This window comes from Pituophis catenifer, unplaced genomic scaffold (genome assembly GCF_029215685.1).
Source record: "Pituophis catenifer annectens isolate HBS135680 unplaced genomic scaffold, rPitCat1.0.hap2 SCAF_6, whole genome shotgun sequence".
Lineage (NCBI taxonomy): Eukaryota > Metazoa > Chordata > Lepidosauria > Squamata > Colubridae > Pituophis > Pituophis catenifer.
The window spans coordinates 78,455,821-78,473,592 of NW_027256886.1; the positions used below are offsets into that span (position 1 = coordinate 78,455,821).

Here is a 17,772-nt window from a genome sequence, read left to right on the forward strand (position 1 = left end):
GAGCTCTCCGATCTCCTTGTCCCATGTTTGAAAGTAGCTTTAAGGATGGGAAATGGAACAAGTTGGACTTTCAGAGACCTTCTCCCATCCCCATCTCTAAATCCTGGTAGAAAAAGCACAGTTTTCCAGAAGGTTTCCCATCTAGGTGATGTCACCAGTCACTGAGTGGGATCTTGCAACTCTCTAGAAGGTTGGGCAACTGAATAATGAGCACTCCCTCCTCTTGAAATTATTGATTGAAAAAATCCCTAAGGCTCCTCTTACCTTCATGGTGACCTCCAAGTTTGTTTGATTTCAGATTCAATGACTTGCAGAAATTATAGACAAAACCAGGGGTTTGCTGCTGGGGGTTCGCAGGGGTTCGGGAGAACCTCTAGCTAAGATTCTGTGCAGTTTGGAGAACCCCCCAAATCCCATTCCTGGCTGGCCCTGCCCACCTCTCCCCTCCCCTCCCAGGAGTCCCCATGCGGCCCATTTTGGATGCAGGTAAGTGTAGGGCACATGCGGAGGCTCAGGGAGGATGAAAAACGGGCCTCCAGGAAGTTCGGGAAGGCCCGTTTCTGGCCTCCAGAGGGCCTCTGGAGCCTGGGGAGGCTGTTTTTGCGCTCCTGGAGGCTCAGAGGAAATCTCCAGAGCCTGGGGAAGGGCAAGAACACACACACACACCGCCGTGGTGCAGGGGGCCACCATGGCCATGCTCACCTAGCAACCGGGCAGAGAACCCCTTGCTAACATTTTTGAAGCCCACCCCTGGACAAAACTCATGCCTGTTGAGAGATAATGGGAGTTGGAAGGCCACTGAATTGGGAAAGTGTTTCCCACTGCGTATCTGGGCAATGGCTGATGAGCATCGTATTTCTTCTAGTGTGCGATTAAGAAGGATCTACACCAGTGGTGGGTTTCAAATTTTTTTATTACCGGTTCTGTGGGTGTGGCTTGGTGGGCATGGCATGGCTTGGTGGGCATGACTTGGTGGGCATAACAGGGGAAGGATACTGTAAAATCTCCATTCCCTCCCCAATCCAGGGGAAGATTATTGCATAATCCCCAATCAGCTTGGACTCGGGAGGCAGAGAATAGATGGGGGCGGGGCCAGACAGAATTTTTACTACCGGTTCTCCGAACTACTCAAAATTTCTGTTACCGGTTCTCCAGAACTGGTCAAAACCTGCTGAAACCCACCTCTGATCTACACATGGTAACATGCCTCCTGCTCTTCCATGAAGCACAAAAGTGAAGTGGAAGTAAAACACAGAGGCCAATTTGTATTAGCTCTCCTAAAACACAATGGTTCAATCTAAGAGGCAAGATCTTACCATTTTTTAATTTTTTTTTTAATTTGATTTATATGCTGCCCTTCTCCGGAGACTCAGGGCGGCTTACAATGCGTTAAGCAATAGCCTTCATACTTTTGTATATTTTTACAAAGTCAGCTTATTGCCCCCACAAACTGGGTCCTCAATTTACCTACCTTAGAAAGGATGGAAGGCTAAGTCAACCTTGAGCCTGGCAAGATTCGAACTTACTAATTGCAGACAGCTGGAGTTAAATTACAATGCATTAGTCTGCTGAGCTATCCAGGCTCATTTAATAGGAATTAGAAATTGTCATGGCTTCTGTAGCACTCTATCCTTTTTGAATATTTAGAGACATAGGCTTTCTGCAAACAAAATCTGTTTCTGTTCACAGAAATGACTGATACACCAATGAACAAGAGTTTCTGCTTCTTAAGTCTTCTTAAATCTCCCCTGCTTATCTACATGGCCCCCAACCCTTCAAAATAGGAAATTGGGGGGGGTGTATTCACAGCAACCTTTCCTTGCTTTCTGCAAATTCAAATTTGGACTAGATGACCTACAAGGTCCCTTCCAACTCTGTTAATCTAATCTAATCTAATCTAATCTAATCTAATCTAATCTAATCTAAAATAATCTAATCTAATCTAATCGTAAATGTCACGGGGTCAAAGTTCTTTATATAGGAGTAGATCAAAGCAACTGACATGAGAAATTGCTGAGAAGTATTCGTGTTCTGCTGTTCGGAGGCCCTACCTTGGGTACGGGGATTCCAACAATTTTGCAAGTGAATGTAGCTGGATATCCTTCTGGGACACGGAAATGCTTGAGTCTCTTGTCAAAAATTGGAGCAATGCATTTGCCGGTAGGGATCTCGTCATGTTGGATCTCATCATCTGATTCATCCACCGGAGTACGTTCAAGCCGAAACTCTATTTCATTCATTAATCTCTGCTCAAAATTGGAAATTTTATATTCCTGCAAAATAATAGTTGAATCAAGTCTATATATCTCACTGGAGCCTAATAAATATTTCTTAGTATATACTTTTTTCCCCAAGTAATGACTCCTATATGGCCAAAAACAATCATAAAAAGATTCAAATGATTAGAGATTCAATCATAAAAACAAATAGTGTGGGGCTAAGTGGAAAAATCTCTTACTCTATTTGTTTGTGCTCCAAACGATAGGAGGAATCCCCTCCTTAAATGTTTGTCATAGAATTTCATCAGAGGATAAACATAACTACATTTGGCTCTGCTCTCTATCTCTCACAGTATGAAGGGTGGGATTAGGAAGGGGGAAGGAGGAGGAATTCTGTTCCCTGACACTGCTGCTTCTCTACTTCCTCTGGTCTAGGGATAATTTCAGATTAGGCTTTTAAATAGGGATGCTTCTAGATGCAAGATTATAATCCAACAATCAACTGACACTTCATTTTAGAGAGAGGAAGAGATTGTGCCTTCTTTTCTTGCCAATAAGGTAAAGGTAAAGGTTCCCCTTGCACATATGTGCTAGTTGTTCCCGACACTAGGGAGTGGTGCTCATCTCCGTTTCAAAGCCGAAGAGCCAGCGCTGTCTGAAGATGTCTCCGTAGTCATGTGGCCAGCATGACTAAATGCCAAAGGTGCACGGAACGCTGTTACTTTCCCACCAAAGGTGGTCCCTATTTTTCTACTTACATTTTTTATGTGCTTTTGAACTGCTAGGTTGGCAGGAGCTGGGACAAGTAACGGGAGCTCACCCTGTTACATGGCACTAGGGATTTGAACCGCTGAACTGCCAACCTTTCCATCGAGAAGCTCAGTGTCTTACCTACTGAGCCACTGCATCCAATAAAAAAGGTCTTGCCAATAGGCAACACTATTTCTGCAGTAGTAGCCTAGATAAAGATTTGCAGATGACTGTGGGACTCACCCACCATCATTTAAGAGGTCTCCAGTCGGGCAACATGTGGCTACTTTTTGCAATCCAAAAAACATCCGTGGATTAAATTTGCTGGAAATATAGTCTCTCACCATTTTGAAAATGAAAACTCATGAAATGTGGAATGTAAATTCTAAAATGGCTATACTATAGTTTTATTTCTTAAAACCCATGATCCCCTCACAGAATGTGTAAGGTGGCTTTTGCAGCCTCCAGCATTTTGGAACATCTCTCGAGACCAAAAAGCAATTCTCCTTATTTCAGAACAAACTCATATCAGAAGTATAAAAAAGTGTGAATTTATTATGTTCTGCCCTTTAATCAGTTTACTTGAAAACAACAATTCAAAACAGGATCCTGATTGAAAGAAAATAGATATCATTATTTTTGTTGTTTTTTTTCACTAAAGGAAGAAACAAAGTAGAATTATCAGGCTGAAGAGACATCAATATTGCAAAAGAGGAATTCAAGGAACTTAAATGACTTATAAAATAATGTCCTTCTTTCAAAGCAATAGATGATATATTTAAAGGAATATTTAATTGTGAGCAACAATGAAATAATTACATCACTATTTACACAGATTTCAGTGCAAACACTGATTTTTTTAGAAACATATAAAAGGGTTGCTTTTTGTCCAAGGTCACAAAGATCCTATAAGTGGAAAATAACAACAACAAGCAACTTCACTCAAGCATAATAACAAGAACAATACATATACAAATAAAGCAATAATCTGCTCAAAATAGAATAGGCAAACTGAATGTTTACCATGAACATAAAGTATTTTATAATTTCCTGTTTGATTAATTCAGTGTTTTTCAACCTCAGCAACTTCAAGATATGTAGACTTCACTTCCCAGAATTTCCATGTTCAAGACACTTAAGATGGCAAATTAAATATTTTCAAATATACTTTTACCGACTTGTTTTTACTTTTCTTACTCTTGATTGACTTCAACTTTGCTCTATTGAATGTTGAGATAAGGAGTTGAATTTCTGTCTACCTTTGGTTCCAGTAAAAGAAAATGAACTGAAGATGCCTGATTCATTATAATTTTTTAAAGCTTGTGGAAGTGAGGGATTGTACTAAATGGATCTCTGGTCTTAATAGCTCTTACTTTTTCTATATTTTTTTTTAACTAAGAATTTTGAAAAGAAGATAAAAATGAACAAGAACGAATGTAGGTGTCCAACTGTCCAAGAAAAGCTCTTCCACTAATTGGAAATCTCCCCACTGGATATATGAGAGTTGTCCATCCCCACTTCTCAATTTAATCAGGATCCTAGAACAAGGAGATTCATGTTCAACTATGTCCATGAAAGTTTTCTTAATTGAAATCCCTCCCTCCCAAAAAGCTGTTTGCCTGATGGGGAAATCATAAGGCACTTCCACCCCACCAAAATTTTCATCCCTAAAGCACTCCTTTCTGAAGTCATCTTGGCAGAGCCCATATTTATCCTCATATACCCATCCTCCTCATCCTCACAACGTGGGATGAGCTTGTCATCCTTAGCCTTCCGTTTTTTGCTTCTTTTGGTTGCTCTTCAGACAAGGAAGAGAATAGCCCAGAGAAGGGCTAGAATAGAACAGAGAAGGGATATTAGTAAATTTAGTCAGACCATCTTTGTACACTTCACCAATCTAAAAGGACCCTTTACGATGGGAGGTGAGGCAGAACTGATGGGAAAAAAGTCCTGGAGAAAAAAAGAATCACATTCTATCACTGAGGAAAAGCCTATTTCCAGATCTTTCTTATTGCACCTATTCCAGGGGTGGGCTTCAAATATTTTAGCAAGGGGTTCTCTGCCCGGTTGCTGGGTAGGCGTGGCCATGGTGGACGTAACCTAGTCGGCCTCCTGCACCACGGTGGGAGGGCATTTTTGCCCTCCCTGGGCTCTGGAGGTTTTCTTTGAGCCTCCGGGAGGGCAAAAACAGCCTCCCCAGGTTCCGGAGGCCCTCTGGAGGCCGGAAATAGGCCCGTTTCTGGCCTTCCTGAACTTCCGGTAGGCCCATTTTTCACCCTCCCTGAGCCTCCGCACATGTCCTACACTTACCTGCATCCACAACAGGCCATGTGGGGACTCCTGGGAGGGGAGGGGCAGGGCGGGCAGGGTCAGCCAGGAGTGGGATTTGGGGGTTCTCCGAACTGCACAGAATCTTAGCTAGAGGTTCTCCCGAACCCCTGCAAACCCCCAGCAGCCCACCCCTGACCTGTTCTGACTGTTAAATTGCCCTTTAAAAGGAACTGTAACCATAAGATGACACAACCGTAAAAATGCAGCCAGAAGTCCAGCTGCTAGGTGGGAGTCCTATTACTTTCAAGATTATTGGGTTAGCTCTGCTCCATGGTTGCTCCCCAATTGGCAGACAAACTCCAGGCTTATAAGATTTCACCTTGTTTAATTTTGTCTTTCACAAAGGATACCTCAGCAGATTGCTTTACAAAATGGACCAATTCTTATCTCAGTTAGTCACTTCTCTTTGTTGTTATGAAAGGTCTTTAAAACTAGGAAAGCAAAACTGCTGGTCTCGGGCAATCAAATACATTTATCCATAGTAACAATTTTGAGCAAAACCAGTAAATAGTAAATACGGCTATTGAAAACATTATTATTGCCTTCTGAGGTAAACCTCCATTATCCTTAAATTTAATGCCAGCCTAAACCAGGGTTGTCTTTCATCTCTCAGAAATCTAGTCTCCACAACCTTTTGGTGCTAATAATTTTACACAAGGCTGCCTGTAGAGCACGGTCAAAAATGTCAACATGGCAGGGACAGCAGTGTGATCAAAGCTTTACCTGCTTTTTTATGTATATCATACATAAAATACACATAAAAACAGGTAGACTTTGATCACACCATTGTGGCTACTATCCTTACTTTTTATCATATCCTCTAGCTAGACAGCTCTGATTTTTAGTTTCAGAGACCCTGACATATTTTAGCTTCAGTACCGTCACCGTAAGGACTTGAGAATAATATAAACAGATGATATACATGGCAGCAGATCAGAAGGCTACCTTGCAAAATGCAAGAAACCCAGGCAGTTATAATGCTCATACAATGATTTCTGTAATATATAGACTTTATGTCAAGGAATTAGAACATTTTTGCTCTGTAGAAAATGTCAAAAGAATAGTCTATAGAACTGATACAGGGTGGGGATTCTTAATTGCAGTGAAGGCTGCAAACTGAAAATATGTAAATTGAAAATGCATCAAAATAAAATATGGAAATGTTACTTAACTTTAGAATGTAATGGATTGTAAATCTTGAGTTAACAACATTAACAGTTAAACAACAGTTAACTCATCAGCTGCTTGAATGCCCTCTGGTCAGAATGCAAACACACTAAACCATGTTCCAACAGGGTTTTAGAATTTGGACCTTTTTTGTAGTTTATGGAATACCTTTGCTTTGAACCCAGATTTCTTGTAATTAACACCTTTGGCTGCTGTTAAAATACTTACCATGAATAATCAAGCATGATCACAGCTCATTTTAATGTAAGAAATACCCAACCTCGTTTCAATGGCAGAAGTTAAATTTCAGGCTTTGCATTCTACTGAACATATGTACTGTACATATGAGGCACACATGTGTTGGAAAGGAAGGCTGTACCTGGGATACTTCCTCAGCGGTAAAGTTGAAAGTTGGGGAATGAGGGCTGGGTCCCTGTAGCCCGTGAGCCAGATTTTCATCATAGGCTGTTTTCTGGCGGAGGGAACGAGGAATGAGGAAAATTGCGTGAGGAAAAAGTTATGATGACATTTATGGGCATTATTTTATTGAAAGAATGAAGAACAGAAGGTAGCTTCAGAGGTAAAAGCAAATTTAGGATTTAATTGCTACTAGATAGTATAATTTATTTAAGTTTTAACTGAGGTAGCATAGAATATTTTACAGGTTGCATATTATATATGTGCAAATGTTCGTGTATGTGCATACAAACACATGGATACACATCCTTGGTAGGCAACTGTGGGCTGCTATAAGAGAGCCGTGGTGGCGCAGTGGTTAGAATGCAGTATTGCAGGCTAATTCTGCTGATTGCCAGCAGTTCAATTCTCATTGGCTCAAGGTTGACTCAGACTTCCATCCTTCCATGATTGGTAAAATACGGACCCAGATTGTTGGGGGCAATATGGTGATTCAATAAACTGCTTAGAGAGGGTTGTAAAGCACTATGAAGCGGTATATAAGTCCAAATGCTATTGCTATTTTTTTGGCTATTTGTATTATTAAACATGAGATATTATCAAAGATTTAAAAATAAGAGCTGTAACTGTAAATAAATAATACATGCACTATAAATAAACATGATCTGTTTGCTCCCATATGCTCCCATAAAAGATATGATATAATTTTGCTTTTTAAATTTTTTTTTATGTACCATCAAGTTGTTGCTGACTCTTAGCAGACTAATTTTCTCCCTGAAGATCTATATCTAATGTGGTCCTACAGGTCTTCCAATTATAATTACACATTACAATTTGTAATTGTAAAATCCCTGTATTTGTATATACGCTTTTATACAGACACACACTTTAAAAAATGGGACTGCACATTTTCCAAAAACTGAAAATAGATCCCAGATCTTTCCAGTTCAATGACTTCTTCTGGGGGAAACTATAGGATCACAATCAAAATTTGGAAATATATCAAGATTGCAAAATATTAGAAAAATTGCAGTCTAATATAAACAATATCCAGCTATCTGTGTTTTTAAAGTAGATTAATAATGGGAGTGACAAAGCATATTTTGCATGTTTTTTTCAGTTTATACCTAACTGTTCACCACTGCCTTTTTCCCAACCTTTGTATCCTTCCTCCTTCACAAATTGTCCTTCTCTTTTTGCCAAAAGTAAGATTCTCCACCATCATTGTTCCACCTTGCTTGAGATTTGCAAAGTTTGGTTTTTCATAACCTGTGTGTTTCCCAGATAATATCTCAGATAGCGTCTGGATAGAATCTTCTTTCCCACTAGTATTTTAAAAACAGGTCCCTTATAGTAAGCATATTAAAACCATTGCAGAATTTCATTATTATCTATCCATTCCCTTCAATAGACCAATGCTTCAGATAGGGGCAAAAATATCATCACTCAATTTTCTTAACTGAACAATTTTGGACTAGCAAGGATTCCATATCCAGATGTGCCAGATCATTTAATGTCTTCTGATCATTTAATGTCTTTGTCAACGATTCCTATTATGATGTGCAACATGCTGAGGCGTTCATCTTCCTCTTGGCATTTACTATTATAAAGGAATTATTTTCCCTGGTAGAATCGCATTTGCTTCAGTGGTCATTACCTTACTCAACAACGCAAAGAAAAAGTAAAACTAAGTTTCCCTCAAATCAGGCTCTCTCCTTATAATGGCTTGGGAATGTCCATGTAGTTTCCTTGACAGCAACAGGGAAAGACTGGATGTCTTTTCTGGTATTATTTTAAGTTTCCCAGTCTTTCCTACAATCTTGGAATTTTCTAATTTTTCCCATTTCCCAGGTCTGAAACTGGTTAACTTTCTGATGCAAGCCTAGGTGGGCTTCTTTTAATAAAAGAGGAAGTGAGAAGGATACATAGACTATTTTCAAATTAGTGGTTTATAACATCTTATATTATAGCATCACTCAGTCACTGCTAGGGAAATTAAAGAACAAACCAACCTGTTTTATTTTTGATATATTGCACAACAATGACTGGATGACTCTTCAACTTGCAACCGTTTATTTAGTGACTGTTCAAAGTTAAACTAGCATTGTAAATATGACTGATGCTCACACTTATGATTGCTGCAGCATCCCCACGGACACATGATAAAAATTCAGGCGTGCAGCAACTGGCATGAATGTATGATGGTTACAGCATCCTGGGATAATGTGATTGCCATTTGCGACCTTCCCAGCTCAACAAACAAAGTTCAATGGGGAAAATCTAGATTTGCTTACCAATCGTATCATTCACTTAGCTGCAGTAATTTAACAACTGTGGCAAAAAAAAAGTCATAAAATTGGGCATGACTCATTTAATAATCACCTTGATTAGCAGTGGAAATTCTGGCCCACATTGCGGTCATAAGATGAGAACTACCTAGTATATGGCAGAGTAGGTTACTAGTGTGGAATTGCCTTTGAACGTTTGCTTGAAACTATGATGAGAATAATAATCAGTCCATCAGAATGGTGATAAAGTTGTAACCTGGTGCTTCTGCTCTCTAAAGACAATCCTATTGGATTTAATTACTTGAGCTGAATCCAAGTAAGCGTGCATAGGCATGCAGGAAGTTAGCATCCACCCCTCACCTAGGAAAATGAGATATTTTAGGAAATATTAAAAGGGCAGAATATTTTCCCTAAAAGGGAGGCAGAAACTCAGCCCCCCCCCCACCTTTGTCAATGGGCCATTAAGGCCTGGGCCAGTCTATTCTGCATAACAATAAAGATCTATCTCCTTCAGGCAGAAGCAGAGCCATAGTAGGAATTGCCCAAAGCCCTTTCATTACATCATCACCCAGCAAGAGTCAACCAAGCCTGGGACTCAAAAGACAACCTATAAAGTTTCCCTTGCGTGGCCCCATGGGAGTCTGACAACCAATCAGAACACAAGCTCAAATTCAAAGCCCAAGAGAGGGTACATAGCCCAGGCACTCTCAGCATCTCCTCCCTTTTTTTCACCCAAGATCTCCAAGGCATGTGATCCTGTTCATCAATTAACCTTCTTTCCAAGCAACTTCCATGAATCCAGTGTCTTTTTCCCCACTTGGAACTGAACCCAGATGGACAATTCTTCCAACAGGAAGTGAATTTATACAACCAGCCATACTGTATGTAAATAACTTGTGCTCTCATCTGCTCGTTTGGTGAATGCAGAATGAGGGAGGCTTCTAAAGGAGCCATATCACTAATGCAAAAACCGGGTGATATTTTATCATCTTTTCAGCAATTTATCTTACTATTTCCTTCAGCAAGTACGAACTTTAGCACCCTTGTTTCTGCCATCTGTTCAAATATGCCATGTGCCTCTGATTAACTAGAAATGATTAAGTAGCTCAATCCAAAGGAAGAGACTCAAACACTTATTAGTTGTGGTGTTGCTAATGTTCATTTCTATAGGGTTCCTTTCATTCTGGTAAGTAGGTAGATATGGAGAGTTGAAGACCATCTACAAGTATCACAATGTTGACAACACTGGTATGTGGGACTCCGCATATAAAGTTAAGTGAAAAACATCTCTTTAATCATACCAAAGGTATTCATGGAACTATTTCACAATCTGTCATGTGGTTGTATTTACTCAGTTTAATTTGGCTTGTTTTACCCCACTTGGCCCTGGGATCTATTTGCAGGAAGACAGCTCAGTTCCAGATTCAATAAAATAGTAAGTCTAAGAGTCTGAGATCTCATCTCTGCCAAAATACTGGTCAGTTGCAAAGTGACTTAGCTATAATTACATTAAAAAGTTAAGTCTCCACCTAGGTTGACCCAGCATGCTAAAGTAGAATTATACCATTGGGATGCTATTCAATTCTATTCTAATTAACAAGTTTTTGCCTTGCCATGCCAGGTCTTTTATTGTTACCTGTACATGCTGAGAAGTCCTGAATAAAACTTTCAGTTTTACTTCCAGACAGACAGAGATGTTTTACTTCCAGACAGAGATGGGAGAGTGAGGCTACTGTAGCCTCAGCATTTCTTTTTTTTCCTTTTGGCTTTTTCACAGCTGAATTGAAGTCACAAAGGGGGTGTGAAGGGGAAAAGACCTATACTGTTTGGGGTGATTCCAGTCTGGATTTTTATATATTTATTTCTCAATCTGCCAGCCAGCTCTCTGGTGTATTCATGTGTGTATTAAAAGAATCAAAATGGTGGCTGTATAAATAGGGCAGCCCCATTTTAAAATACGTGTTGTCATCTTGACATTTTTGACCCTGTCCTTGGACCCATCTATGGATCTGGCCTCTGTTTGCTACCGGTAGATTATTTGGTAAAGGAAGTGGCTGCCATGCCGAATTTAGAGTTCGATTAGGAAAGACAAAATTGCCCACTGTGCAAGCCTGCCAAAATGAAGAGTATCCCTCTGCACATTGGAAGCCTAGTTCTTTCTTTTCCATTTCTGAATTTTATGAAAGACATAAGGTCAAATAAATAAAAGAAAACAATAGGATTGTTGAGATATTAAATGAACATGACGACACTGGCCTGTTCGAAGAAATATACTAGTCTTTGGCGTTGTTGGCCCAGAAATAGGCAAACTTTGGGTAGCCCAATGTCACTCTTTAAATTTGGATGAGGAGGTCACCAAGAGGATGCAGACAATCACAAGGCTGAATCGAGTAGGTTTTTTTTTTTTTAAATACAGTAATGTGTCTACTTTAGCTATAAATGTACAGTAGCTTATATTTTGCACCTTAAGGAGGCGGCAATTTGCCTTCAGATTTAAGCAAGCGTGGGCAAAGTGGCTCTTGAAATGGCTGTGGGGGCTTCAATGTAGAGAATAAGTAAGATGACCTTGATGGAGATCAGGGATGGTATTCACTTACTTTCCCTACCGGTTCGCAAATGTGCATGCGCCCGTCTACACCCTTGGCTGGTGCATGCGCCCGGCCTCAAAAATGTCCCTAAATAGGATAGCATAGAGCCAGGGCGGGTGACCGGGCCCACCCACGATTTCCGCTACCGGTTCGGGTGAACCAGTCCGAACTGGCTGAATACCATCTTTGATGAAGATACGTAGAAGCTAGGTGGAAAGGAGTTAAACCAGAATGTCCAGATAACATTCATAAGTGCCTCAGACTGGTATTGCCATAATTTACCGGACTATAAAAAGGAAGAAGAGGTATAGGATGCTCAGACTTGCAAGATTCTATTATTATAGCCCATCTCAACAAAAATAGTTTTAGTCTTTCTGGGGATTTGATTTCCTGCTCTGGTCTCTCTTGTGAGGCTGATACCCTGAGGTTCCATATTCTCCTTTCCTTGGTGATACCTTCTACTAGAGTTTCCAAGAAAATACCTGGTAGTACCGTTTGGAGCTGAGGAATGTGCTCCCAAGCCACTTCTAGTTTTGTATTCCTTGTCTAACAAAATATATTAATTACAGAAATAAATAAACAAGATCTTGTATACAAGATCAGTGATGGACTGGAGCAGGTGCACTGTTCTACCTTCTGATACCCTTTTCAATCTTCCTCTGGTGCTTCTTTGGCAGTTGCAGCAGGGACAGCTGGCAGCCCTCCGTCCAGAGAAGACCCTTACTAAGGACAGGTGTCCCAGCTGCTGCTTTCATTTTGCCAGAATGCCTCTGGGTCCTGATCTAGAGATATTCTGGGAAAAACTGGTGGTTTATTTCCTCCCAAAGAATAAGCTTAGCACTATTGCTTGTTGTTAATAAAAAGAAAACTAATGGGAGAAACAGTGATGTCTTCAATAACCTTGCAAGATAGGCCACAGCCTGAATATATAACTTAGTACAATGGATTGTGCTGGTAACAGCAGTTAAATATCAATATAATCTTGTCTTAATAATGTACAGTATGATCTCTTGTTGATGTATATTGTTGACGCATTCCATATTAAGCATGGTTTTTTGTTTAATGCAATTTATGTCACTCAAACAGGATTCTGAGATATTTATATTCTTCCATTAGAAAATTGAAGTAGTAATCAATGCCACAAGGATCAGCAGCAGCCCTTGCCCCAGTGGAACAGCAATAGGACACAGAAATCCGTATCAGGAGGATTCCTTTTAATACGAATCACAACAAGCCACAACAAATCTGTTTCCCAATATTTCTTGGAATTTGTGAGTTTTAATGGCTTTCTGCAAAATTGATCAGGTGATACTCTACTGAGAAAGTGGTAGCTCTACTGAGAAAGGTACCTGAAGATGACACTCCTGAAGAGGAGGAACTTGGAGAGATCCCACCATTCCTCATTTTACAGGGTAAGAAGAAGTCATCAAGAGAAGGTAGACACACAGATAGCCAGATTGTAAACTATGTAGGATTTTAAAGGTGACAACCAACCTCTTGAATGGCACTCGGAAGGAAACTGGTAACTTATGCAACTCTCAAAGCTTATATAGGAGAAGCTGGAGTTCCCATCTCTACTTGTGCTGCTGCATTTTGGATCAGTTGGAGTTGTGCATTGCAAATGCCCAGACAAGAGGTGATTAAGACAGGAGTGACTGTGAGCAGGGCCTCCCAAACAAAGGCAAATCATAACTGTCGCACCAGATGCAATTGTGCAAAGGCCCTCTTAGCCAAAGCTAAGGAACCATGAACTCATGAGGGCCCGCAAGTTACAAACTAAATCCATGCAGGATGATGCAATCTAATCTACAATCAAAGATAGAAGATAACCAAAATGGACCCCATAATCATTCTATCTTGCCGGGATTAAGCCTGATCCTACAGTGCTCACCATCCAGAATGTAAGAACCTCCAGGCACTGAGACAGGACCTTCACCTTTGCAATGTGAGAGAATTTTCTCGACTGGAAGTCATTGGAGTACTTAGTGATTGAGTATGCATCATTTGGAATTAAAGATTCACCTCCAAGTCAACCTAAGTCCCCTCATCGGGAGGGAGAAATGGCTGATTCCAATATAATTGAAACCATGCTATTTACAGCTCTGGTATAAACAACTATTAATCATTGACAAATATGTATGCTTTAGACCAGGGGTGTCCAACCTTGGCAATTTTAAGACCAGTGGACTTCAACTCCAAGAATTCCCCAGCCTACCATGCTGGCTGGGGAATTCTGGAAGTTGAAGTCCATTAGTCCATAGGACATCCCTGTCTTAGACAAATTGTGATATCCTATAGTGATTGTAAGCAAGAAACATTCACATACACTTTGTATGATCACATGACTGATCTTGGATCAGTCCCCAAGTTTGGGACTTTGGAACAGGGTGTGGGAGTGTATGTCTTGGATGGAATTTTACCTCTTTTTTCTGCCCAGTGGGTCCATTTGATGCAATCAACACCTTTTGCCCATTGAATGCCACACTACCAGAGAGGTTTCCTTTTTCCAGGTGTAACAGCCCCAGGTTTTTGACATTTCAGGGACACACACATTTTAACAGTTTAGCCGGCAAACTGACCTGTTGACTGTGGAAAGATTCGTCATTCCATAAATGCAGCCGTTTCTCTAAACCTTTCATAACGGCGGCTTTGTGATCTTTCATGGCATCCTCTGTTGATGACTGCAAAGGGTTGAGATTTTTCTTCAGCATTCCATGGCTTCCCCTGTGAAATTGAGACTCGGTTTAACACCTGCTTAAGCACTGAATTAATCCATCAGCTATTCCGAGGGACAAAAACAAGAAGACTTGAAAGTGCTGGAAGCTGACTCACTATCTCGGACGGTCTCTGAATCCTGTGATATCTGAGTCTTTAGAGATCTTCTTTTCCATATTGCTTTTTGTTAAAAAAGTGGCTTCCACTATTTGGTGCTTGGAATTCATATACAATCTAGTTTACAAATGCTGAAGAAATTTACACCAGCAATACAAATATAGAATAGAAATAAAATCTAGGTGTACTAGAAAAACCTATCAATACAATATTATTCTAGAACAAATGCCTAGAACAATACAATATTATACTAGAAACAAAGGCAATACAATATTATACTAAAACAAATGTCTGCTATCATTATTGCTACACAGACTTGATTTTTTGTTGCTTTTTATGGCTATATAAAAGGCCATATGGCTTTATTAGAGAGGTTGTGTTGATGTATCATGGAATCCTCCTCATGGATTTGAAGCATGGACTTTTAAAACATAGAACACAGAATCATAGCATTGGAAGGAACCTCAGAGGTCACTTAGTTCAACCTCCTGCTCAAGGCAGAAGACCTTATACCATCTCAGTCAAATGGTTGTCCAGGCTACTTTTGAAAACCTCCAGCAATGGAGTACCCACAGCTCCAGAATGCCAGCTTTCCCACTGATTAATTGTTCTCACTGTCAGTAAATTTCTCCTTACTTCCAGGGTTGATCTCTCTTTAACAAGCTTCCACCCATTAAATCTTGGCTTGCCCTCTCTGGTGCTTTGGAGAATCAGTCAATCCCCCCTTTTCTCTAACGGCACCTCAAGTACTAGAAGACTTGTCCCTCCAATCCTTCTCTTCACTAGGCTAGGTATACTGAACTCCCTCAACAGTTCATCATATGATTTAGCTTCTACACCCCTTGTCATCTTTGTTTCTCTTCTATACACACTTTCTGAAGTCTCAGCATTTGTTTCGTATCATGGCGACCAGTTTTTAAAAGCCATCTTTCAATACATTAAACTAGACTAAACCCTCTAAATCAGGGGTCTCCAATCTTGGCAACTTTAAGACTGGTGGACTTCAACTCCTGGAATTCCTCGGCCAGCTTTGCTCTGGGAGTTGAAGTCCACCAGTCTTAAAGTTGCCAAGGTTGGAGACCCCTGCTCTAAATATTGTGGGACTAGAACTCCTATGACTTTAATTATAAATAATGAAATCACACTATTGCAACTACACATTTTAAAATATAATATCCTGTCTTGTCAAGCCAATTTCAGGGAACAAAGATGATCCTAAGATATTAAGAAAAATAAAATTTGGTGGGGGATGCAGAACATTCTGAAAAGAAGGTTGAAATTTACTCCTCAATTGTTTCTATTGGGTATAATTACGGACTGCACAGTATTAGAGACTAAATTGATTTTGAACTTAATATCAGCAGCTAGGCTGTTGGTAGCTCAATATTGGAAGAAGGACTCTTTGCCTACTATTGAAGAGTGGATATTGAAAGTAACAAACCTAGCAGAAATGGCGAAAATCTCAGCGTACTTGAAGGATCACACGCAAGAAAGATATGTATCGGAATGGAGAAGATGGATTGATTATATTCAAAATAAGTATCAGACAAGAAAATATCAAATAGCTTATGAATGAATGTTAGTATTAGAAGTATTAGGCTATCTATAGTGGAGTTAAGGTTTCAGGGGGGGAGTTAGTACTTTGAGGATAAGTAGTTTAATCTAGTTTATGATTGATTAAATGAAATACCTTGTATTTTGCTCTGGGAAGTCTGGGGGAGGGGGGGATGAGGGGGGGAAAGGGTGGGGGGAACATGGGGGGGAAGAAAATTTTTGTATTTTTTTTTGTAAAACTTTTCAATTAAAAAAAAAGAAAAATAAGTAAAACAGTAATCTGAGAGAAGAAGGAGAGGAATGGAAGGGAGAAGGAGAAGACAGAGAAGGAGGAGGAGAGGAGGGCTGCTTTAACTTGCTGAGTGAACAGATAGCCAGATCAGCATATTTTTACTGACTGATCATTCAAAGTTTGCATTACTTACATAGCAGGTGCACATTTAGGCAGACCCATGGCATTTGTTGGGGGTGTAGAAGGAAGCGCAGGTAGAACAGCACTCAGGAAAGCTACGGGATTCTGAATCCGACCAGTAGGAGACAGAGGTGTAGGAAGCACATTTTGGGGCTGGAACTGGTTCATGTTAGACACAGAGAGCAGAAGTGGTGGCAACACATGTTCTCTGGGACTTGGAAGAAGCTGCTCCATTTGGTTTGTCAACCTTCCTGGAGATCTTGATTGGGCCGGTGGAGGAGATACTAAGAGGTTTTCCTTCTTCGTTGTTTTCTGGGTTCCTTGAGGTACGTTGCTGAAAGAAGACACAGAGGAGCTAGAAGGGCTACTAGCTGCTGAGGTGTTTTGAGATGCCAGGAACTGTTTAGGTCGGGTATATGTGAACGTCTGTGTAGAAGGAACCTTGTTCTGCTTGTGTGTAGCTGATGCAGGTTGCTTCTGGTGCTGATGCTGAATGGGCAAAGTAGCAGATTTTCCTGGGCCAGTATTGAATAATGACTCTGGTGGAACTGGGTGAGATGGTTGATGGATTTGCTGTTGCTCAAACAACACCTGATTGTGTAGTTGTTTTAACTGGGTGGCATCCCTGTATCCAAAAAATAAAAATAGATGCAATTTATATTACAGGGTGCTTGAACAGGCTTTAAGCTCTACTTTTTAAACCAAATCAAAATTATACATTTTGCCTTGCATTTCAAAGCCTTTTTTAGAGCAAGTAAGAACTGGAAAAAGGCACAGCAAACGATCCAAAATCCAAATCCCATGTATTACAAACAGATTATTTCTCTACCTACAGGGATCTTATCAATTCCTTCTAATTAAATACTTTTCATTTTTTTTTTCCAGCCAGAAAGTCTATTAATCAAAAGACACGGAATACCTATTTTGTCTTTTCTTCTGCCCCTTCATAGAATTTCAATAGTAAGAATGTAAAAATGTGGGAAAGGCAATGGAAGAACATAGGGAACATCGTAATCTGAATCTCACAATAATTTTTTGTGAGTGAGATAAGCAGGGACATCTACTGGGGGGTGGAGGTGTCAAAAGAATCAAGATGGCAGCCATGACTGTGTTTTTTTTTTTTTTTTTTGAAAAAAATTGATTTATATGCCGCCCTTCTCCGGAGACTCAGGGTGGCTTACAATGCGTTAAGCAATAGCCTTCATACTTTTGTA

The 17,772-nt window shown here is 40.1% G+C and overlaps 1 protein-coding gene across 3 annotated transcripts in view; it reads right to left on the reverse strand.

Moving 5' to 3' along the window:
* Positions 1-17,772, reverse strand: part of MYPN (myopalladin) — a 101,246-nt gene that overhangs the window by 19,344 nt on the left and 64,130 nt on the right. For 2 of the 3 annotated variants that reach the window (XM_070946342.1, XM_070946341.1), the window contains 4 exons: positions 16,572-17,183; positions 14,340-14,484; positions 6,847-6,939; positions 2,052-2,273 (listed from right to left, as the gene is read on the reverse strand). In XM_070946342.1, the coding sequence (XP_070802443.1) occupies positions 2,052-2,273; positions 6,847-6,939; positions 14,340-14,484; positions 16,572-17,183 (1,072 nt within the window). The remainder of the gene's footprint in view (positions 1-2,051; positions 2,274-6,846; positions 6,940-14,339; positions 14,485-16,571; positions 17,184-17,772) is intronic. The other variant, XM_070946343.1, reaches the window with a different exon arrangement.